Source organism: Rhinatrema bivittatum, chromosome 12, assembly GCF_901001135.1.
Source record: "Rhinatrema bivittatum chromosome 12, aRhiBiv1.1, whole genome shotgun sequence".
NCBI lineage: Eukaryota > Metazoa > Chordata > Amphibia > Gymnophiona > Rhinatrematidae > Rhinatrema > Rhinatrema bivittatum.
In genome coordinates this window covers 31,053,740-31,077,535 of record NC_042626.1, presented here as the reverse complement: position 1 = coordinate 31,077,535, position 23,796 = coordinate 31,053,740, and the positions used below count along the sequence as shown (strand labels likewise).

At 44.2% G+C, this 23,796-nt stretch overlaps 1 protein-coding gene across 4 annotated transcripts in view; it reads left to right on the top strand.

The window, feature by feature from the left end:
• LOC115074105 overlaps positions 1-20,827 on the top strand; it is a 29,581-nt gene extending 8,754 nt beyond the window's left edge. For 2 of the 4 annotated variants that reach the window (XM_029573254.1, XM_029573255.1), the window contains 10 exons: positions 1,639-1,779; positions 3,167-3,238; positions 5,549-5,636; positions 7,197-7,334; positions 9,098-9,159; positions 9,872-10,082; positions 11,675-11,818; positions 14,713-14,824; positions 16,641-16,753; positions 19,371-20,827. In XM_029573254.1, the coding sequence (XP_029429114.1) occupies positions 1,639-1,779; positions 3,167-3,238; positions 5,549-5,636; positions 7,197-7,334; positions 9,098-9,159; positions 9,872-10,082; positions 11,675-11,818; positions 14,713-14,824; positions 16,641-16,753; positions 19,371-19,478 (1,189 nt within the window). In that variant the 3' untranslated portion in view covers positions 19,479-20,827. Of the gene's footprint in view, positions 1-1,638; positions 1,780-3,166; positions 3,239-5,548; positions 5,637-7,196; positions 7,335-9,097; positions 9,160-9,871; positions 10,083-11,674; positions 11,819-14,712; positions 14,825-16,611; positions 16,754-19,370 lie in introns of all 4 variants that reach the window. The other 2 variants (XR_003852185.1, XM_029573256.1) reach the window with 2 other exon arrangements.
• The last annotated feature ends 2,969 nt before the right edge of the window (positions 20,828-23,796 follow it).

Genomic DNA, 23,796 nt, shown 5'->3' with positions numbered 1-23,796 from the left:
CGCGTTATAAAATCAGCTACCCACACGCACATGCGCACCTGATTTTATATCAGCGCGCACATGTGCGTGTGAGTGCCGACTCACACACGTGAGGGGATTTTCTTAGAAACGTGCGGCGACGTGGGATGGCATTTCCCCAGTTCCTTACGAGCCCGCTTCAATAAAGGAGTGGACCGGGAGGGAACTTCCTGACCCCCTAGTTAACTTGCCTGCCTTTTCCCCTTTCCTTCCCAACCCTTAGAAACCCCTTAATTATCTTTTGTTTTTAGTTTTTTAACTTTCCTGCTCTTTGGAGCAGCAGTAAGTTGCTCATGCAAGCTGGCTGAGGTGCAGTATTGCTGCTAGTGTGTAGTTCTCTGTAGGGATTTGTAGCAGCCTGCCTTGTTCTATTAGCTCAGTAGGTGATGTATTAATATTCTAGAGCCTGGTGTACTATTTGCATTGCTTCTTTTTCATAAGGATGCTGTTATTTGAGTCCTGAGAGTCAGTGCTGTGATTGTATGGTATGGCAAGGTTCTAGGCGCCTTTTTTTTTTGCAGGGGTTTGTGTTACTGTTGTAGACTACTTAGGAACCCATTGTAAGATGTATGCTAAGCCATTATTTATCAATACAAGTACAACTAGTAGGGTTCAGACGTGTGTGCTTACTGTCTACCCAAAGCTCAGTTCTGGTTCTGCCACTGCTTAATAGATCTGTGTTCTGCCCTCGCTCCACATCTTTTCTTTCCTATGTTGTTTGACAGACAGACAACTTCTGATTCAACTTTAGATACTCAGATTGACTTGCTTCTTAACTTCTAAAACATTTATTTCAGAACAATGAATAAATATAGCACTTGCTATAAGATGAAACTGAAACAAGAATATCTGTACAGAGTCTCTGGATTGTTACAGCTGTAAAGAGTTTTTCTAGATTGCAATAGAAAGCATCTGGATGCAATTTTGCAGTTGTTAATTGTTATGGTAAAAAGGCACTGTATCTTCTGGGCTCAGAGGCAGAGACAGAAGAGGCATTGCAGGCTTAGCTCATAGCCTTTGCCTAAAATGGAGATTTCCCTGCCTGAGAAAACTGTCTTAGGGTGCCTTAGGGTCTCTAGGGGACCAATTGGGAAAAGAATTACACTCTGATTAAGGAAATGTAAAAGGAATGTCCATCCAGAAGGATCAGATCAATCTCAATGCAGCTCTAATGACCTAGTAGATCAAAGGTTACATGTGTAGTGCAACTAAGTTGATCAGTATAACCACAGGTCACCGGGTGGCAGTGTAAGAAAGGAAAACATACAAGGTATATACTATATATACAGAATAAACTGGATTGAGAGGAGATCTTGTACAGAATTAAACCAACTGTGTGCTGTTTCTAAGTGCTACTGTTGATCTCTCATGCTTTGGAGCACTCATGGCTTCCACTTATGAAAGGACGACATTACAGCTTTTGTAGAATTCCTTGCATTTTGATCCTTAAAAGTATTTCTGGTATTGTGCAGATTATGGCGGTTGAGTTTCCTCACTACCTATTACATTTGTAATGGCAAGGAATGAATTGCTGCTCCGAACAAAATTAGTTACCAGTTTTCTCTAGCATGGAATGGTGGTAATAGCACGCTGAAAATGCTCTCTTTCCACCTTATCCAGTTTAAATCGTGTGCGCCAACAGCTTGGGCTGGTTCCCAGGGCAGGGTGGGACAGTCTGATTACCAGCAATGTCCATCTCTGTGCCCACTCAGCAAATCAGAGAATCAGACAGAGAACCCATTCTTCACCCTTCTTGCCAAGGTAAGGCAAACTGTACCTGACTCACTCTCGCAATTATATTCCAGCAGGAAAGGCAAATAATGCACCCCAGTCGATGCCATATTTTGTAAAATAACCCAGGGGTGTCATAACTCTTATGTTACCGCAGTAGTTTACTTTAGTTTATTGATTTATTTAATTTTCTTTCTAACATGTAAATCGAGGTGATATACATTATAAAAAGTTTGCAATGGGTGTTGCCAATAATGGATAATGTGGTGGCTTAATTCAAGTAACTGATAACTACACTCTGTCTTCTCTGAGCCAGCTGTCAGATTTAGCACAATGAAATGAGAAGGATGACTTGCCATGGCAACATGCTGGTAGCACCATTAAAGTTAATGCAGGCCGCTCAGTGTGTCATTAACTGGTCACGGAAATGCGGCCTGAATGTAATCTCGGGTAGTCAGGACTAGGGATGTGCAGAGCAAAATTTTATGTTCATATTTTTTATGTCCGAAAGGGGGTCCCACTTGCGGCCAATATGGACATAAAAAAAATCTAATGAGTTGGGTATATGTACATATGTGCAAAAAAAAAATTTAAACCCCCTCACCCTCCTTAATCCCCCCCCCAGACTTACCACAACTCCCTGGTGATCGAGCGAGGAGTGAGGACGTCATTTCTGCAATCCTTGGCGAGAAGCATGTGACGTCGGTGGCACGTCGAGTGACGCGGCGTCACGTGATTCCCGGCTCGTTCGCGCCGGACGGCTCGTTCGGCCCAAAAAGAACTTTTGGCCAGCTTGGGGGGGCCTCCTGACCCCCCCAAGCTGGCCAAAAGTTCTTTTTGGGCCGAACGAGCCGTCCGGCGCGAACGAGCCGGGAATCACGTGGCGCCGCGTCACTCAGACGCGACGTCACGTGATTCCCGGCAAGTTCGCGCCGGATGGCTCGTTCGGCCCAAAAAGAACTTTTGGCCAGCTTGGGGGGGCCTCCTGACCCCCTCAAGCTGGCCAAAAGTTCTTTTTGGGCCGAACGAGCCGTCCGGCGCGAACTTGCCGGGAATCACGTGACGCCGGCGTCACTCGACGTGCCGCCGACGTCACATGCTTCTCGCCAAGGATTGCAGAAATGGCGTCCTCACTCCTTGCTCCATCACCAGGGAGTTGTGGTAAGTCGGGGGGGGGGGGGGATTAAGGAGGGTGAGGGGGGTTTATATTTTTATTTTGGCTCAATAATCGCGATTTCCCACATATCGAACATATCTATGTTCGATATGTGGGAAATCCGATCGTTTATGTTGAATCAATTTTTTAAGTAAAAAAAAAATATGAGTTGCGTTTTACTAATGCGGTCAATCCGAATGCACACCCCTAGTCAGGACTGTCACTGTGTCCCCCTCTTTCTGCTAAAGTGCACCCTTGTAGTCTTGCAGATGCGCCCCGTGTCAGAAGAGAAAAGAAATCAGTTGTTCACCCAGACTCTGGAAAAGATGGCAGGTAAATAAGCTCAGTGAGGTAAGGAGAGGCGTCACATTGTTTAAACTTGACTAATCATTGCAAAGTCACAGCACTGAACTGTCATAATACAGGGTAATTAATCACAACGTACAGAGGCTGGTGACATCATGTTTTGTTTTTGTTTGCTTTTTTTTTTGTATGAGTTGCTTGCCACGGGTCCATGAAACATTTTGCAACTATATGGATGGCTAAATAATAATATAAGTAGAGACTAAAGTACTGTAGTTCTCCTTTAATGGTGACTTCTCTTTTGCTGCACTACAGCCTGGCAGTGCTGCAACTCAGCGCAGTTTAAAAAGAAATGTGCTTATTATCTTGTTATTTAAACAGGGTGAATGCTTATCAGAAATGACAGGATTTGAGAGTTTGAACATTTCCCAGTGTAGCACACATGCAGACCATCTGGTTTCAAGGCGAGATAGATGCGCTGCGTGAAACACAGAATTTCCAGAGGTGTTATTTACAGAGTGGGGGGATTTGGTCAAGTCCCATTTTTTTCTCTCCTCCCTTTCCTCCATGCTCAATCCTTATTCCTTCTCCCCTACCCCACCATCTACTCTTCCTTCATTTCCTCCCTTCTCTCACTCCACCAATCCTCTGTCACCTTCCTTGATACCCCTCTTGGTCTCAGTCATCCCCTCCACCTCAATGTCCCCTTCTCAGCTCCCTTCAGCCTTAATTCTCCCCCCTCCCTTAATCTCAATCTTCCCTTTAAGATGCTCATTCCCTTCTCTCAGCAGAATGAATCGACAGCCCCCCTGACCGCCAGCCTCTGATCGCTCCCTCAACTTTAGCAGCCTCCCAGCCTTAATCTCCCCCTCATCCTCATCGGCCCCCTCCATCAACCAAATTCCATGTGTGTGTGTGTGAGAAACCTTCTTCCGTGAAGAGAGACAAAAGTGGGGCTTTGAGCCGCTGGCTGGCAGTGTGGTTGCCTGCCTGTTGAGCAGCTGGCTCAGACGATGGCGAGAGACTTTATGTCGTCGGACTGCTTTTGCAGGGGAGCAAGACAGATGAGCAGACTTTAATTCTTTTCACTCCGCAGTGTTTTCCTGCCCCTTTGAGCTTCCAGCTAACTTGAAACCATGATTGGGTTATGGCGCCAGGATCCTTAATGTGTAACTCCCCAGTTTTCCCTTAGTTTATAGTCCCTTCCAACTTGCTTAGTCCAGCCATTTCAGCAACAGGCCTTGGCCATGGACCATCGATCAGGGCTCTTTCTGGAACCCTTCAATCATGGCACCTTAATTCTGCCACTGGGTGTTGACTTGCCATTGCACAATGACTCCTCCCCCCCCCCCCCTTCCTCCTCCTTCAGAGGCGGTGTCCGCAGTACCTCCAGCCCCAGCCTGCAGGGATCAGCCACTTTGAAGTGACTGAAAAAGCGGAATATTTATCAAACAAATAAAAGAAATCAAATCCTCTACATGGCTGTGCACAGCATTTGCCACTGAGCCACCAGGCTGGCTTTGGCTTTTATTATATAGGATGGAAATGTTTGACCTCCCCCAGTTTTAGCTGATACCGCTCTCTGTGCGTGTTGTTTAGTGCAGTGTTTCTCAACTCATTCCTTGAGTGCACACTAGCTAGTCTGGTTTTCAGGATAGCCACAATAAATAAGAATGAGATAGCTTTGTATGCTAATCTGTCTCATGCCTATTAATATCCTGGAAAACAGACTGACCAGGCAATGCCAGAGGACTGAGTTGAGAAACACAATGTTTAGTAGACAGAAGGAAAATGGCTGAGGTCTTATTGGCACAGCATTACCAGCCATCCCAGGTTGTCCGGGCTCCAGTCCTTGCTCCCTCACACCGGTTCCAAACTTGGTTCTCTGGTCCATGTTTTGGTAGTGCAATTGTCTTTATTCCCTGCTGCAATGATCACTTTCACCATTACCAGCAATTTATGCTACTGAAGGTGGAATGATATTGAGAAAAGCAGGACTGGGTCAAACTGCTATGCAGTTATGTTGATAACACTTCTGACATTAGGAACAAACTTTGGGAAAAAATGAAGTGACATGGGAGGGTGAGAGGAGAGAAACCTTCATGGTACCTGCATTTTCTCTCCAATAGCTAGCTGGATTGCATGGTGAGAGTGGCATCAATAGGACTCCCAACATGCAATCCAACAAGTTATTGGGGAGAAAATAACGCCAGGCCTTGTGGCTCCTTGTCCTGACCAGTAAATTGCAGAACAAACCATTACATTCTTTTAGTTCATTCTGGTGTAGAGTAAATATGGGCTATGTATAAAATTCTGAGAGATTCTTAAAATGCCTAACAGGAAGAAAAACTGGAGGAAACGTGACTTTGTTATCTTTGAAAATGCTGTTGGGGAACGTACAGGCCAACGTGGATCAATGCACAACAAGGTAAGGAATTATTCCAACCAAATCTTGCTCTGGGAAAATGTCCCCCAGGATGTAGCATAAAATGACTGACTGTAGGGGAAACGTCCCGCAAGATCAGTGATCAGCTCTGGATAAAATGACCCCCATGCTGCTGTATTAACAGTGTCTGTCTCTGGGTAGGTGGGAATGATCCCTCCACGATACAGCACGGCAGTGACTGTCCCTGGGGAAAAATGATCGCCATGATGCAGCATTACAGTGATTGGTTTTAGGGTAAATGAGCCCCATGACCTCTGACTTGTCCCTGGGAAAATGACTCCCATTATGCTGCGTTACGGAGATTGGCTCTGGAGTAAGTGATCTCCATAGTGTAATGATTGCAGTTTTTGTTTTTCTGCACATGCAAACCTTATCACACAGACTTTAGTAGCCTTGCCAATGGGGCACTAGTTAAGTGATTCTCATTTTCAGATGCTCCTGTTTGCCCATTTATTTCATCTAATTGATTTGCATTGCAGAGGCCCATAGTGCAAAAACTGTGGGTATTCCCTCTGACTTTTCCACTCTTTGCTGTTTCTTCTCTGTTTCTCCTTAGTGTTCCTACATTATCCAGCTATTATTGCTAACTTAAGGTCTGTTTTTCTTTTTCTTTTTTTCGAAAAGTGTTTAATAAACGTGTTCCACAAGGTCCTGTCGGAGGTCCTGTCGGAGGTCAAAAGAGTCCTGGGCCAGTTCCAGCTTTTGAGACCCCAGCCCATAATAAAAATGACATAGGAATGAACATAAAACAAGTCACAAAACTTACCAAGAGCCAAAAAATTAACAAGCGTCTAAGGGGGGTCATTTACTCTGCCGTGATATTTTACAGCGGGAGGGTGCAAATACCGTGAGCTTCAGTAAAACACCGCAAGGGGCTTCCCACGCTATTTTTCCCTCTCTGTGCTAAAATATTATTGCGGCTGCCCTGCGATACTTTTTCTCACCAAAAAAAAAAACTGCAGGATGGCGGCCCGCATCGCCTGGGCCACCATCTTCTAAAAGGGCCAGCAGTGGCCCAAAATAGCACCCCCCCCCAAAGTGTAAAAGACTTCCATTCCCCCCCCCCCCCATTGCCTCCAGAAGTAAGCTGCAGGGCTCAAAGTTGTGTGGTGATGGCCCCTCCCCTGTCCCCATCTTCCCCTTCCCTTCACCTTATCCCGACCCTCCCAGGGTACCTCTTTTGATCTCTGGTAGTCTGGTGGGGCCCAGAGTGCCCCCTGTGTGCCGGGCTGGCCACTGCCATTTTTCAAAATGGCATTGCTCAACCTTTGCCTCATCACTTGATGGGGCAAAGGCCGGCCTGCACCAGTTTGAAAAATAGTGGCCAGCCCGGAGCCTAGGGTGTGCTCCAGGCCCCTTTAAACTTCTAGGGATCGAACAGGAGGAGGTGGGGGTCTGGTGAAGGGAGGTTGTTGGGTAAGGGGGGATGGGGTTTGCAGGGGGAGGGATTTGATGGAGGGATTGCTGGAGCAGGGGGTGTCCAGATGCTGTAGGGAGGGGGGATGACAAATGCATGGCCTCATTTCTCCCTTCTTTTCTAAGGTGCATGCCGCATACTACTATCTTCTTGAAAACAAAGACTTTGCTTGGAATTTTGCAGACGCGTTTATCTCTGAGGTTCTTGCAGATGAATTGGTACCAGATGTGCTTATTGAGACCTTAACGCACTGTTTTGCCAAGGTATAGAGAAATATTAAAGAATATGTGCTATACAGTGGAGCACTAAAAGATGCAGGGGGTAATTTTCAAAGGAGCTGCGCATGTAAATGTAACACACTATCGTAGCAATTTTCAAAAGCCATTTACTGGAGCAAATGCTTTTGAAAATCAGGCTCACTGCGTACATTTTTTGGCTGCACCAGCTGCACCACTAATGACAGGTAATCAGTGAAAGCAGAAATAATGAAAGGTAATCAGTGAAAGCAGAAAATGTTTTTATGTAGTGACTATAAACAGTTCCTGCTGTATGTAAAGTATATGCAATGCATAGATCAGTGCTCAGAGGGTATTCAGCAGTGGAATACAGAACTTTATGGGCCTGATTGTAAAAAGCATTTACTCAAGTAAATGGGCTTTTGAAAATTGCTACGATAGTGTGTTACATTCACATACACACGACTCCTTTGCAAATTACCTCCCATATTTTATTTATCTTGCCTGAGTCAATAAGGACCTAATTCGTACGGGACAGATTTGAGAATGGAGTTTTCAGACTCTCCTGTTATGCGAGACGGCCCCTCTACCTGCCCCGTAATCTGCTTTTGGCTGCATTTAAATGGAACTGCTGTTCCTTTGAAAAACCAGTTTGTTTATAGATGTATTTATATCTTATGTGCAAATCACTAGAACTGCGCAGCGGTATTGCAGACGGATTTCATGCACATTCCTTGCAGAAATCCTGAAAATCTGACTGGATTGCAGCCCTCAAGGACCAAAATGAAAGAAGGGAGTGCAAAATCCCAAGGGCCCAAGGTGAAGAAGACTGGAGCTTCGCAGAGAGCCTTTCCGCCCTTCTGGAAAAATGGCTTTTATGATTCGAGTTTCCAGACGTACAGGATCGGAGAATTTTGTCTGACCCATTGCAGAAATTCAATTCATAGCTAGAAGAAGGTGTTTTATGGGTGACTGGATCTGCGGGGAGCCAGAGGACTTCTTCTGGTTTTTGCCGGCCAGGCTGGTGGCCTCTTGGAATCCTGGCTGGGGGGGTTTGGCTAATGCCAGCTGGCAGTGCTGGTATCCTTCCAGGGTTTAAAATACCCTTTTCATTGCTGCCAACGCGATTTCGGAGTGGGGGTGGGCATGGATAAGTATTTTTATGTCTGTGTATAGCAGGATCCCCCAAATTTGGTCCTTGAGGGCTGCAATCCAGTCAGATTTTCAGGCTTTCCGCAAGGAATGTGCATGAAATCCGTCTGCATGCACATCCTCCAATGTGCACTGATATTCCTTGTGAAAATCCCCCAAACACGACTGTATTGTGGACCTCAGGGACCTGGTTTGAGGACCCATTTTATAGTATGGATATGCATTACTTTGTGATATCGATAACCCTGAGTTGTAGTTAAGACAAAGTGATTATTAATAAATGCACATAAATACACCTGTAGGCTATGTTAGTCTGATATTCATTGTGCAATAACGCTGCAGCCTCTAAAAAGGTTGGCGCTGTATTTTTGGGGTAGAAAGAAAGAGGATGGGGGCCTGTTTTTATTTGTGGTTGTGCTTTGGCTTTCATTTAGTCCAGTGGTAGCAATTGCAGTCCTTGAGTGCCGCAAGCTGGTTGGGTTTTCATCTCATATATATTCAGCTTGGATATCCTAAAAACCTTGGCCAGCTTGTGGCATTCCAGGCCCAGAATTGCCTGCCCCTGATCTAACCAATAATTAAGGGCTGGACTTCTACGTTGTATTTGTTGATGTACAAATGTGTAATACACTTTACAGAGCCGGCAGATGTACCCACAGAAATCCCACGACAAGAGGCAAATAAAGAATAGATTACTGGGGTGAGTGATTCAAGAGTGTAGAATTGGTTTGGTTACATAACATATTTGCACGCACTTAAATCAGAGCTCTTCTGGGTGGGGTTTGTTTTCATTGCATCCCAGCCTTCCCTGGCTGCCTCTTTCTGCTCTCGTAAATGACATGGAAAACCTGCATTAGTGAATAGTGCACATTTAATAAAAAAAAAGGGATGTGCAGCAAATAACGCACGTTTTCTTCATTATAAACTTACTGCACCTTCGTGAATTAGCCCCATAGTTACAAGTGCCTTGTGTACATGCTTCATGTCTACTGCTCTTTTACCAAATACAGATGTAAACTTACAGCTCTTTCTAAAATATAGCCAATTACCATAATTCAGTACTTGTGAAATGGTTGGATTTATTTTGTATTTCTTGGATAAAGTATCTAATAGGGGTGTGCATGGGAAAAGGCTGTTGTTTTGTTTTCATTTACTTTTTTTTTTCATTTTGTTGCTGTATTTTAGTATTTGCTGAAATGTAGAAACAAAACAACATTTTTTTGAGGGGGGTTGAGTCATTTGGGATGGGATGGGAAAGAACACCCCCTCCCCAATAAATATCATTGTGCTTTCCCTGTCATTTAAAAAAAAAAAAAAAAAGAAAGTCAGCACATCTTTAGTATTTACTTCAATAGTGGTCGAGAAAATCAGTCCCATCCCTGCACCTCTCATACCTTTTTCTCCTTTGCAAGCTTCCAGGCTGTGGGGTACAGCCTTTCTCCCGAGCAGTTCTTAAGCTCCCTACTGGAGGAGCTCGTTCTGGAAGTCCTGAGAGAGCTCTCCGTCAATGTGCTGCGAAATACCATGAAGGAGCTGGTGGATGATCACTTAACCAGGAGCGCCATGCATGACGTTATGGATGAGATAGTGACCGAGGCAGTTCAGTCCCAGTTGTCTGTAGCTGTAAGTAGATGTCTGTGTGAAGGAGGATAAGATGTGGCTGATCTTGTAACTTGGCTCAGGCACATTGTGAATAGAATTATTAATGTTCTATTTTTCAAGTATTTATAGAATTGTTATCTGTTTTACTATGTTTATTTTTCTAGCATTGCAATCTGCTTTGAGCAACTTATTTTTTTGTTTGGAAAAGCAAAATACAAATCAAGTGGCCTAGTGGTTAGAGCAGCAGACTGAGAAACAGGGAAGCCAGGATTCAAACCTACTTTCTCTCATTGATGCTCCTTGTGACCTTGGGCAAATCACTTCATCTTCCAACTTAGGTATCAACTTATCAAGCCACGCTAGGGCTATAATGCATGGTAAAGAGTGTATATCAAGTGATAAACGCGGTATATCGCGTGATGTTTGGGCCAGAAACTTGTCCCTATTATAAGCTGCTTTGCATGGCATTTGCATGCATGGATTTTGCAAATCCATGCAAAGTACCTCATGCATATCTAATCCTATGTAAATAAAATAACATGGTTGACTTACAATTTTTCAGCCACGAACACCTTTTCCAGAAAAGTTATTCTCTGGGGGGTCTTACTAGACCCTCCCCTCCCCTCACCCTAGAGCTGCCATTTGAGGTGGCCCCACCAAAAAAAATGTTAAAAATAAGATGAAAGGTGTTGCATGACGATGACCCCCACCCCCCACCAATCCCCTCCTTATTGACTCAACTCCCCCCCCCCCCAAAAGAGTGAGCCTCCCTTTTCATATAAATAATAGGCAGGTAGTGGCCCTTCCTCCTTCCCCCAACTCTTCAAAAATAACATCGGTGGCCCGGTGGACTCCATCGCGGCCCCTCCCATGCCCCATTACCTTAAAATCCTCATTGGTGATCAGGTTTGGGGCTCAGGGCGCACCCTATAGACCCGGGCCTGGTCGGGACTGTTTTAAAAAACGGTGCCGACCAGGCCTTGCCCTTATCACATGACAGAGGCAAAGTCCAGAAGGGTGGGGGTGAGCCCGGGTGACTTTATTTTTTTCCTCTGGGGGGCCTTTTCAGGCTATGGGGACCACCATCGCGCTCTGACTGGGCTTCAGCCGCGAGCTATTGTTTCATGGACTTTTTCTGCAAGACAAAAGAGCGTGGCAATAGTGCCTCGATATTTTGTTGGGGGTGGGGAAAATTATCACAGGACTGTCCCACGTCCCTCAATATCGGGCCCCTCCCACAATAAAATATCGCAGCTTAGTGAATCCAGGCCTTAGACTGTAAACCCTATGGGGAAGGGACCTACTTACTGTACCTGAATTTATAATACACCTTGAGCATGGGGGCTTGGAAAGGTGAATAATTAAATAAAATCAAAATAAAAATTTTGGGCCCAGTTAGGTGGACTAGTGGCCATGCTCTGCAAAGGCAACCTTGACTTGCAGTGGCAGGGGACTGAGTCCTGAAGGGGTTTCTCCGAGCCAACGTGAGATTTTGATTTCTCCAAGAAGGAAACACGCTTTTATCATCTCTGTAATCTGTGTACTTTGCACTACGGCGTGATATCGCGTTATGCTCAGAAAAGGTGACTGGAATGTATTGTGTATTGGTACAGATTCAAGATTCGCAGAACGAGCTTGAATGGGAGGAAACACTTGGAACAGTGATTTCTGGTGCCATCGAGGGAGAAGTAAGAGGAATTGTGCTCTCGGTTCTTAGTGAACATGACACTGAGCTGCTAAAACTGCAGCACAATCAGGTACGAGCTCCTTTCAATGCATGGCGCATGTCTGAGGATCAGTAGGCAAATGTGTGTGACTTCATATGACTATGTGTGTTGTATAAAGAAGCAGAATTTATATAATAGCAGCAGGATCAACTATTCTGTCTGCAAAGGAATCTGAATTTTAGTAATAGAATAACATCTTAACCTTTTCTCCTCCTAAACAACCAGTTTTAGACACATACGGTATGCTCTGTAATATCTGTCATGAAGAGTTTAAAATACAACTACGGTACTATTTGGGCTTTCTCATCTAATTATTTGTTTTGCAAAAAGTGCAGAAGGATCTTTAATGTCCACTGAGTACTCTGGAGCTGTCACTTTTCAGTAAACACTTACAGTCATAGGCCCTGAATCCGTTGCTAGGAGTCACCCTTGAGCAATGACCATGACTGACAACTTCATCCTGTGTTTTTTTTGCAACATCCCCAGTTCCAGTTGACCAGGGGAGAGGAAGAACCAAATGGGGGATCAAACTAAATAAAATGTTTTATTTTTAAAAAATAACCTACATTTGAGCCAAGGAAAACATATAGCTCCCCAGCCAGGAAAACCTGCTGTCTGCCCTCTGTGCAGCTCTAAATCCAACTGAGCTGTAGAGGCAGAATGAAGCAATCCTAGCCCTAACACAGATTCGCGAGTTCTGCAGAAAATGAGACTAAAGAATTATTAGAAAGAGAATGGTGAATAAAACAGAAAATGTCATAATGCCTCTATATCGCTCCATGGTGAGACCGCACCTTGAATACTGTGTACAGTTCTGGTCGCCACATCTCAAAAAAGATATAGTTGCAATGGAGAACGTACAGAGAAGGGCAACCAAAATGATAAAGGGGATGGAACAGCTCCCCTATGAGGAAAGGCTGAAGAGGTTAGGGCTGTTCAGCTTGGAGGGGGAGATATGATAGAGTTCTATAAAATCATGAGAGGTCTAAAACGGGTAAATGTAAATCGGTTATTTACACTTTCGAATAATAGAAGGACTAGGGGGCATTCCATGAAGTTAGCAAGTAGCACATTTAAGACTAATCAGAGAAAATTCTTTTTCACTCAACGCACCACAAAGCTCTGGAATTTGTTGCCAGAGGATGTGGTTAGTGCAGTTAGTGTAACTGTGTTTAAAAAAGGATTGGATAAGTTCTTGGAGGAGAAGTCCATTACCTGATATTAATTAAATTGACTTAGAAAATAGCCACTGCTATTACTAGCGACAGTAACATGGAATAGACATAGTTTTTGGGTACTTGCAGGTTCTGGCAAGTACCCAAATGGCCTGGATTGGCCACTGTTGGAAGCAGGATGCTGGGCTTGATGGACCCTTTGTCTGACCCAGTATGGCATGTTCTTATGTAAATAAGATATCCACAATTGTAATGAAAATCTCCCCCCCAGTTTCCTTGTGATAAATCTATTTGGTGAACCAGTCAGAAATTACGTGCCCACCAAGCTATTGCCTGTAAACTGTTTTTATAGCTTGGAGCCATTACAAGCTGAAGGGGTTAAATAGCAGAAGCACTGATTTGTTTTTTGACCTGGCAATTTTCTATTCCTCTTTTCTACTCCTAGCTCAATTGAAACCAGAGCTGGGATGTGAAACCATGAGCCTTCATTTGAAATTATCTAGTAAATTTGTCCCCTGTTTTATTATTCCCTCCATATACCTAGTCTGGTTATTGGCATGACTGTTCTGGGCCGGGGGTCAAGCACCAGGGCTCCTTCTGCAAGCCCTGAAATCATGGGTCCTGAAGCAATACAAGACAGGAAAAGTCTCCCCAAATGCGATTTTATTCCACTCTAAATACAAATAGCATTCAGCATTAAGCAATAGTTAAACATACAAAGTCAGAATATATTGGCCAACTAAAGTTAAAATTGCCTGATACCTTATGCTAGTTTATGAGGGTCTTGCCAGAATAGATTCTGACTTTGTATGTTTGATTAATGCTGAATGTATTTGTATTTAGACCCTTAAGCAATAACCATGACTCCCTCTTTCCCCCTCCCCAGAGGCTGCCTTCCCAGGCCCCCGGGGAGTAGAAGTCCCTATTCGGAGATCAACCTGAGGACCTTACTAGTGGGCCAGCCCAGAAACACTGAGTTCAATATTCGAGAAAATCTAGCTGGCTAAGTAAGGACTTAGTTGGTTAAATCAAAGCCTTTGAAAATTGACCAGGATATCCGGCTACATTTAGCTAGGTGACTAAATGTAGCCAGGCTTAGGTCAGGGGGAGAAATGTGCGTGGCTGGCACTGATTTTCAGCACTAGCTGCCCAACTTGGCCAGGTGAACTTAGGTGCTCCCAGAGCGGGGCTAAATTTGTCCAGCCCCCCTCCCTCCTGACTCTTAAAAAAAACGTAAAACAATGCCTGGGCAGTGGCCGAATCCCTTCCCTCCCTCGCTCCCACTCTTAGGAGATTGAATGTTTTTTTGGCCAGAAGGAGGGAGGGGAAATCCCCTTCCTGGATACTTTTTTAAATGTCAGGAGTGTGGAAGGAGGGAAGGAAATGGGGCTAGGGAAGGCGAGCCTGTGTATTTTGTTAAGGAATGCACTAATCAGCTAATTTGACCAAGTAGATTAGTTGAATATTCAGCTAACCAGTCAGGGTCAGGGGAATAGTCTCCTAAAGAGAACTATCTAATTTTAGTCAGTTATTATATGACCACCCTCTCAGTGGTCACTCAGCAACTACCTCGCTGTTTTTAAAAGTCAGATATCCCTGGAGTTGTTTCTCTGTCAGCTTGTCCCAGATACTGAAGTGAAACAGCTGGTTGACGTGTTCTTCCAAGGGCTGCGCTGTGACTAGCTGTTTGTCCTGTTGTAGCCGCCTCACCTGTGTTACGTTTTGCTGGAGTTACCTTTTCTCTGCTAGATTGCAGCCAGTGCTAGAAAACAACTGATTGACTCCTTGCTCCTGGAGCACTTAATTGGAATGCATGGGCCAGCATTACCTTGGAAGGACGAAGCAAGCAGATGTTTGGACAGTGAGTGCTGAACTGGGAAGTGTTTTCATTCCTGCGCACTGCTGCCTGAAGAGCAGTCTAATTCTAGGGACAAAGTATGGTCATGAGTTCCTTATTCTACGTCCATCTTCCTTCGTTTTCATGCATGCAGCTGTAGCTAAATAACATACTGGCTAATTTTAAAAAGGAACACGCGTGCGCCCAGAAACGCACGTATCGGCCCGCGAGCGGGGACACGCTGCAATGTTTATATCACTCGCGCAAGTACACGTGTATCATTTAAAATACCCCTGCTGCGCTTATGTGCATGCGTGATCTTAAAAGGCAGCTCAAGTTAATATCCTGGGCGTATTTCTGCTGGGGCTTTAGGGGATTTTATGCGCTCATGCAGGTGGATTTTCAAACCTGCCCGCGCGAGGGAAAAAGCAGTTTTTCCAATTAGTCCACCAGTTTGTCCAGCTGATATTGAGGTCTTCATCCTGTAAGCCCCCTCAGTTGACGCCGAACCTTCGCGCTGTGCTGAAAGCCCTAAGACTCGAGATCTCCAGACTAACGTCTCACCAGGACCAGCATGCAACACGCCGGCGTGCGCCAGGGTCAGCTTTTTTAACATTCGGAGTTACACGTGTGAGTCTTGGCCCCGCTCCAGAACGCCAGTGCCCCGCCCCTTTTCTTAACGCTTGCACGGGTATGTAGTTCGCGGTTTCTCAAAATCTGTGTCACGCGCAGCCCACCTAAGTGCACTTAAGGCTGTTTTTTTGCGTGAGCAACGCTTTTAAAATCCACCTCTTAAGGAGGAACTGATTTGTATTACAGAAGCAGTAATGGACTGTTGTAGCAGGATTTGCTCACATAATTTATCTGAAATTGCTTAGATTTCAGACATAACCACCCAAGCTCTTAGAGATTACATTTTTTTTTCACGTTTACCATGGTTCATTGGAGTTTAATTGTGGCAGTTAAATTTGTGGTTTTACATATAGAAAGCATTCTTGGTATGAATGCCTTAGAACATCTATGCCAACCTAATCTCAACTTGCACTTTCCTTACACGCCATCCATAGCAGAAGTAAAGTTGCGCAGCAGGGGACCTTGGCAGGCACTGGGGCGCATAAGTAGTTGCACGCACATCTCTTGGCCAGGCCCAGGCACGCCCACGCCCCACTCCTTCCTGAAAAGTTTTGAGATGTCTACGCCTTGGCATTTATGCGCGCATTTAAGCGCTTTTTAAAATCCGATCGGCGAATGCGAGCCCGACTTATTCGCACATCCCCTAATTAATGCTTGTGCCAAGCTTGTAAAATTCACCTTTAAGTGGGCACTTGAGGCAACAGGAGATAAAATGACTTGCCCAAGGTTACAAAGTGCCAATGGGCAATTTTCTGTCATTCAAAAATACAAGAGTACTTTGTTTCAGAGGGGAATATTAATCTCAGCCATGAGTACCTACAGAAATTATTTGATGATGGCAGGGAGAGTGGGAGAGCCTAAGAAAAAGAAATGGGAATGTATAAACAGAAAATCATGGAAATAGCTACAAAAATATTTAATTATCAAGATCCAAGAGAGGAGGAAAGGACCCCTTCACCCCCACAGGCACCCATAATGCCAGCAAAATATGCATCCAAAGAATTAGAGACAAGCTTTGCTCATACAGTAATCCCATTCCTTCCCCACACCGTGCAACAGGGAATCGAAACTCATCAGTAGAAAGGGGACTGTTCAATGTGCATTGTCTTTTATTTCACAGCTCCCCAGCCGTTTCTTATTTTTGTGTTGTAGTAAAATTCCAGTTCCTTCCTTTCCAGTTACTTGCACTTCATGATGTATCTTCTAGGCTGGATGCTCGACATCCTTTTGAGACAATACATGCACATGCATGAGCAACAGCAAGACACCGTGGGGAGCCTTCTCCTTGCAGACTTTCATCGACGAGCATTCCAAGAGGTGGTAAGTGCTTCCAGCTTTCAACATTGAAACATTTGTGGCTTCTTGAATTTCCCCATCACACCAAAGAAGGAAATTAAGGTAGAATCAACCGGTTGTGTGATGGGAATGCCCCTGATATGCTCAGGTGAACCCAGCCAGAATTCACTGTTCCTTTAGGTGGTCTGTTGCAGAGTCGAAGCATCCTGCTAAACAGTTTATTTAATTGACTCATTTGGAAATGAATGCCGGTTTGTGATTGGCTGGGATATGTCATATGGCAGAATTCTGTTACCGTGGGTCTCCCACTGTCATGAACTGTTCCACTTTATTTAGTGCAGCAAAACTCCTGTCCAGTGAGGAATTACTAGGCAGTGTCAATTATTGTAAGGGATGCTTCACCTTGACCAAGCCTACTTATAGGCTGTGCGTGCATGTTATAAAATCAGGCGTAGATTTGTTCGCGACGGGTTGTGCGAACAAATCTGTGCCCGCGCGCAGGTTTTAAAATCTGCCCCAAAATTTATTTATTTATTTATTAACTTTTATTTACCGACATTCGTGAAACACATCATGCCGGTTTACAAAGAACTCAGGCGGGAAATACAATAAAACAATATAAAACAATATAACAAAATAATAATATAACAAAAATGCATCTAATGCAGTTAGATAGAAGGGATGTGACTGCATCAAGCCATTGGGGCTCCTGAGCAAATTCTGATAGGTAGGGTTGAGGGCGAGCGTGTAGGAGGCAAGCTTTCAGTGCCCTTATGATTTGTATTTCTTCAATACCTCACTGCACAGATCACTAAGCCACACAAGGTGCTCTAAAATAAAGTCCACTGAGGTACCTGGTAAACGAGGATAACATGGCAGAAAGTACACTTTCATCTAGTGCAATCCATACAGATATCAAAAATTCAAACACACACAATAGTTATAATCCACAGAATCCGCAGCATTAGGGCTTTCTTCTTCTCCCAGCTCCCTAGTAGGGTATTCTTTAGAGATGCACCCAACCCTGGGATGTTTACTGTACTGATACCTGAGTAATATATGCAGATTATCTTCTCCAGATAGGAAACTTGCTAAATTCTCCTGTATGACGATGAACTCTCCTCTCTTTTCTTGACATTTCCTTCTCTGAGAGTTCTATGAAATACATAGTCATTTGCCACTTCTTGGTGCAAAAGCTTATGGGTCAAATTGACAAGGCTGGCCGCCTTCCTCCCCTCCAGAAGTAAACTCCACCTCTTGGAACAGAACTGTATATCTCCCTAGTAGAGGAGGAGCTTTGGCCTCCTCCTCAATGCCAAGAGATCCCTGCTCAGGATCCTTCAAGACTCCACGCTTCCTCTACCTCTTTGAAGATCAGAGTGCTTTGACCTTGAGCCTCTGTCCCCCTTCCCTGGAGAAGAACTAAGAAGGAAAAGAAAGAGCCCACTGCTGTAGATTCCACTCTCCAGACCATTCCCTACTGGGGAGTGTCTATAACTATTCTACCATGCACGTCCTTTCTCTGACATCACTGTAAAGACTCTTAGATAATTAGTAAGGCACATTTACACTTACGTGTTCTGACAGCACATGGGTTCAAGACTCAACTCATCCACTGACTCTATGTGACCTTGAGCAAACCAACTTCATTTTCGTGCACCTCAGTTTAATTCCAGTTTTGCCAGTCACTCTCTGATTTTAGGCCAGTGACTCTCGCCTGTGCCTTTCTTTATTCAGTTGTGGTTAGGAACAGGGTTGTTGGAAGTGGCGGGTGAGATGGATGCCCACGCACTATGCCACTGAAGCTGCTGCTGGCAGTATAGCAGCAGAAATAGGTTCCTATGGCTGCTTTTGCAGGGTCTTGAAAACCTATTTCCACTATCTGAACTTACTTCCACCACTGAAGGGGCCAGATGTCTCCATGGTGGGAACTCCCACTCCACAGCTGTCTGGAGGGCCAGTGCTAGTTTGTCTGCTGCCCTGTGCGAACAATTACTGTGCTGCACTCTCCTTGTTCTGGTTTTGTTTTATAACCTTAATTATTGTTTTTCCAATAACCGTCACACATTAAAAGCAGTCTCTGTCTATCTCAGTCTCAATCTTACTTTCGTTCAATCTCAATCTCTCTCTGTCTCAGTCTCTCCTGGTTCCCACTTCCGAAAAAAGCCAGCTCCCTCCAGCAATCCAAATTTTAAAAACTGACACCAAAACAAGGCAGACTCTATATGCAGTGCAACACTGGAAAAACAGAAACATCACCATTCCTTATAAAACATCAAAAAATAAAATCAAGAAATATAAACATAAATAGAAAGACCATACTAATGAACAGAACACCCGATAGTGCCAAGCATGTTTGCTCAGGGTGCTGTTTAACCCTGCGATGGTCCTCAGTGAGAAATGTAACAATAGTAATCGTCCTTTTCACTGCATTATAAGTGGGATTTTTTTTCTTAATTTTCCTATTGTTTTCCTTTAATTGCTCTAGTCATGTGATTTTTGAGTGTATTATAAGATATACATTGCTTTGGGAGATTTATTGTAATATGTAAGGCAATTTATAAATGGTCCTAAATAAATAAGTGTTGCTGTCACCTGTTGCTGTGTTTTTCTGTTTTCATTTTGTTCTTGTATATCTCAGGCATTAGATGTCATCTTGACAGAGCTGAGCAAGACGCTGGAAGAGGATATGGAAGATCTCCTGGAAAATGAGATACAACTAGAAATAGGAGAATTTCCTACAGATTAACGTATATCAGTGTTGATACATGTAAAGTACCTGTACATAATTATGATCAAAATGTCTGTTCCCGTATATTAATGAAATGTCACCATTATATTTTTTGTGGTGAGGGCTTGCATTAATAAGGTTGATTGCTTAATGAGGATGGGTCCACTAATAGTTTCACTTATAAGGAGCAGATGACTGTGAGGAAACAGCAGACGTATGTAGGTGTAGTGCAGCCTGTTAAGGGCATTGACATAACTCCAGCATGGAGTTCCACATCTCCCTGATCATTCACTGAAAAGTAAGAGGAAATGTCCTCAGCCAGGCCTGGATTTATGCGCAGACGTACTAGGCCTATGTTCAGCGCATCAAAATTCCGAGGATAGCATTATTATTGCTATTGCTTAACTCCCCCAGTCAGTAACCCCTTGCAGCAGGTCGTGCATTCCACTGAGGACTAGATCTAAAGTGGCTGCCCCTAGTAACAGCTGCTCCATGAAGCAGTCATTTGTGGCATCTAGATGCAAATCTTTCTAGCACATCCTGATGAGACATTCAGCCAGTCAGTACTGGGGTAATTGAAATCTCCCCTTCTTATTATTATGTTGCCAAATGTATTTGCTTCTTTAATTTCAGCTAGCATGTCACAATTTGTTTCTTCATTTTTGCCAGCTCGCAGGTAGTATATATATATCCACTGGTATGCTCTTACCCATCACACAGAGAATTTCTATCCATAAGGATTCCACTCAGCATTTTGTTCCCCATAGGATTTTTATCATGCTCGTCTCTACGCCATCTTTTACATATAGGGCACCAGTTTGATCCGCACTATGTCAATATAATTTATACCCTGGTTTCTGAGTATCCCATTCGTAGGGACCTTCATTTTCAGTTTTTATTTTATTTTGCCTGGGAATGTCAATGTTATAACAAAATAAGTGGAAGAATGACTTTCATATAACCCACAGGAAGAAAATCAGCAGAAAAGTCATTTTTCTACCAGTCTCTTTTTTTGTTGTTATAATTTCTTTGTTATTACTCTATTGTTACTTTCCTAATTTTCCTGCCCTGTAAACCGTTATGATGGCAAATCTAATATACGGTATACAAAACATGTTAAATAAATAAATAAAATAAATAGTGAAATTCCCAGGCAAAATAAACTAAAAACTAAAAACAAAAGTCCTTACCCATAGGTTATCCTCCTTCCACCACCCCTCCGAAATGTGTATGTCTACTGCCTTGCATAATGCCAACTCACCAATCTTATTGTTCAGACTTCTGGCATTTGAATAAAGACATTTTAAAGAGTGATTTTTTTTTTATTTGTACTCTTTGTATTCACAACCCGCTTGTTAATAAATGGAAGAGGCTAAAGTCATTCAGATCTAGGTCCTCTTTGTCTACATCCTTCTGGGCTACTTCAGTCTTAAACACGACCTCTCTACTGCAATATTCTAACTTCCCTGTTTTGCAAGTATCTCTGGAAGATTATATCCCTCCAATCCATGTGCTTCTGAGCGACGGTCGGGCCTTCTCCTCCCAGCTAGTTTAGAAGCTGCTTTATCTCCTTTTTAAATGTTAGCATGGCTAATCCACACCAACGAAAGGTTTTCGTGGGATGCTGGGCCACATGGCCTCGGTGGTTCATATGTTCCTGAGGATCAGGATGCACGTGCAGCCGTCTCAGTGGTTCCTGAGGTCTCAGCAGCAGTATTCCCATAATCTCAGTCATAGCATAAGAGTGATCAATCGGGCAACTTAGAAAGCCCTTGGTGGTGTGGGTGGCCAGGGACAATCTCATAGCAGGATGTCCATTTCAATGGCCGGCAGGAGACCTCCTTCAGCATCAATCTGTCGGAACTCATAGTCAATAAAGTTGGCAGCGGGCACTTGCAGCAAAATGATGCTCATTCAAACAGGCAAGCGAGTGGACATAATTCCAGAAAAAGTGAATTTGGCTCAAGGCGAGATCAGGTGCGCTGGAGACAGAGCTGTGCATATTCATCGGCGCTGGTGCTTCCATTAGGCAAACTAGGCGGTCACCTAGAGCGCCAAAATTTTGGCGCTGGCGATATCCTGTCAGCATGAGGCCCGGGGGGGGGGGGGGGGGGGGGGGAAGGAGCCAATACTGCCAAAGAAGGGAGCACTGTGCTGGAGCTGCCGCCAATAGGTAAGCTGGGGGTGAGGGGGTGCATGACCCAAGGTTCACCTAGGGCGCCAAACACTCTTGTACCTGCCCTGATATTCATACTGTCCAAAAGTGCACATTCCTAAGACCCACGTACCCTCCCATTTCCCCATAGAGTTTAGTAATTTCTGTACTCTGCATACCACTAACTTTGACATAGACTGAGGGGGGTTTCACTTAAGGCTGCTTGGTGCTTCTGCTGCTGCCCCCTCCCCCACCGATGCTCTCTCTGTTCCTCATTCCTGCCACGTTGCCGTAGCAACTCCCTAGCTCCTCGATGCAGCCCTCTTCTTTTTCCTCACTGCCATGCTGGTCGGCCATGGATTAAGTGGTCGACAGTGGCACACTCACAATCTGTGCAATACCGCAGGCCACGCCTCCTCTCCCCCCCCCCCCCGAGCATACTTCCAAAGGAAGGGGAACTGGTGGGGCCACATGGCGGCTCACAGCTCCTGTGTTCAGGCACCTGCCAATCATCCAGCGTCTACCTGAAGAGAGGAACAAATGTGTTAGCGGTGGGGGAAGGGTTTAGGGGGCGTGCAGGGCACACATTAGCAGCGGTGGTAAATTGGCAGGAGGCATCATCATCAACAGTGGTATTGAGGCAGGGGAGGGGGCGGTGTTTGAACTTGCACAGGGCAGCCAAAAACCTTGCACTGGCCTTGCCGCCACCCCCAACATGCTCAGGTACAGCCTTTCCGTGCAATCCAGGTAAGAAAACAGCATCATTAAGGAAAACATCAGGTAATGGGGGCTGAATCTCCTCGAAATGCTTGTGGGAAGCTTCTTTATCAAGTTACTGGTTTGTTTTTCCTTGCCTTTGTTTTTGAAGTAATAATCCTCCGACATATCAGATTTCCATATTTATCAAAATAAAGTGGAAGAGATTTCAGGTGCAAAATTTGCATATGTTGATTTTTAGACCTCTGAAGAACAATACAGTATATTTCCTGAATGCAGAGATGTGTGGTACATAGCTGTTTTAATGATCAGTGTGCAGTGACATTTGTTTGAAAAAATCACTAAAAGCAGGTTTATTTGGCAACGTTTAGTGCAGATGTCCTGCCCATTACTGATGTGTTTTTGTTTGAAGTGAAACAGGAAATGCTGTTGACATTTCTTATTTCATTTTATCAATGAAAAGAAAGAAAACCAAAATTTCATTCGTGTTACACTTCTAAACCAGCATTTGCTGACGAAATGAATGCCTGTTTAATAAAAAAAAGCCTGCTGGGTTTTCTGCCATCCCCTCCATATACCCTAGACCCCTCCCCAACAAGCTAACCACGATGCCTGAGGTTCAAAGAAAGGCAGGAACAATCTCCAATCAGTTCTGTCCAACTGGTGCCGTTTTTCAAAATGGTACCGGCTGACCTGAGGCTGGCGTCGTTTTGGATTCCAATTTCAGTTCCAAAATGATGCCAGCCTCTGGTCAGCCAGCGTCATTTTGAAATATGGCTGGGCATCGCTCCTGCCCCTCTCTGGATCTCCTGGCATTGCGGGTAAGTTTGGGAGGGTCTGAGTGGCCTAGGGGTAAGTGGAGTTCCTGGGGTGGCAGAAAGCCTGAAGGGAGAAGGGGTTTAGTATATGCTGTTGTAAAAATAGTGCACACTAAATCTAAATAAAACCTGACATGAAATGAACCCTCTCTCCCACCAACTAAACAAAATAAACAGAAAAAAAAAAAAACAAAATCCTGCACACCCTGCTGTCAAAACTCTGTCATCTCAACAAGGTATTTAAAAAGCGCACATTACATAGATGACCTCGAAGCTCCATGGCCTGGCGCAGTTTGCCCCTGTTCTGGTTTTACTCTATGGCATGCAGTGAGAGTGTTGTTCCTGATTTCCTTAGGGATTTCAATATGGAAATCAAAACTACATCTTTCTGCAAGCCATAGAGTAAAACCAGGATTGGTTCTGCCTGTCCCTCTGGACATAAAGCTCTATGATCACTCTATACCTTAATCCAACTCACCTGTTCAGATATGTTATAAAACACAGCTAGCATTTTTATACAGGAAGTCAGAGTGCTGTAGAAACCCAAAATTAATGTTTTTATTTATAAAGTACAATCTCTATGGAAGTCCACTAAAATGGAAAGCAAATAATCCAGTCTGCCTTCCTAGGAGCTCCCCCACACATA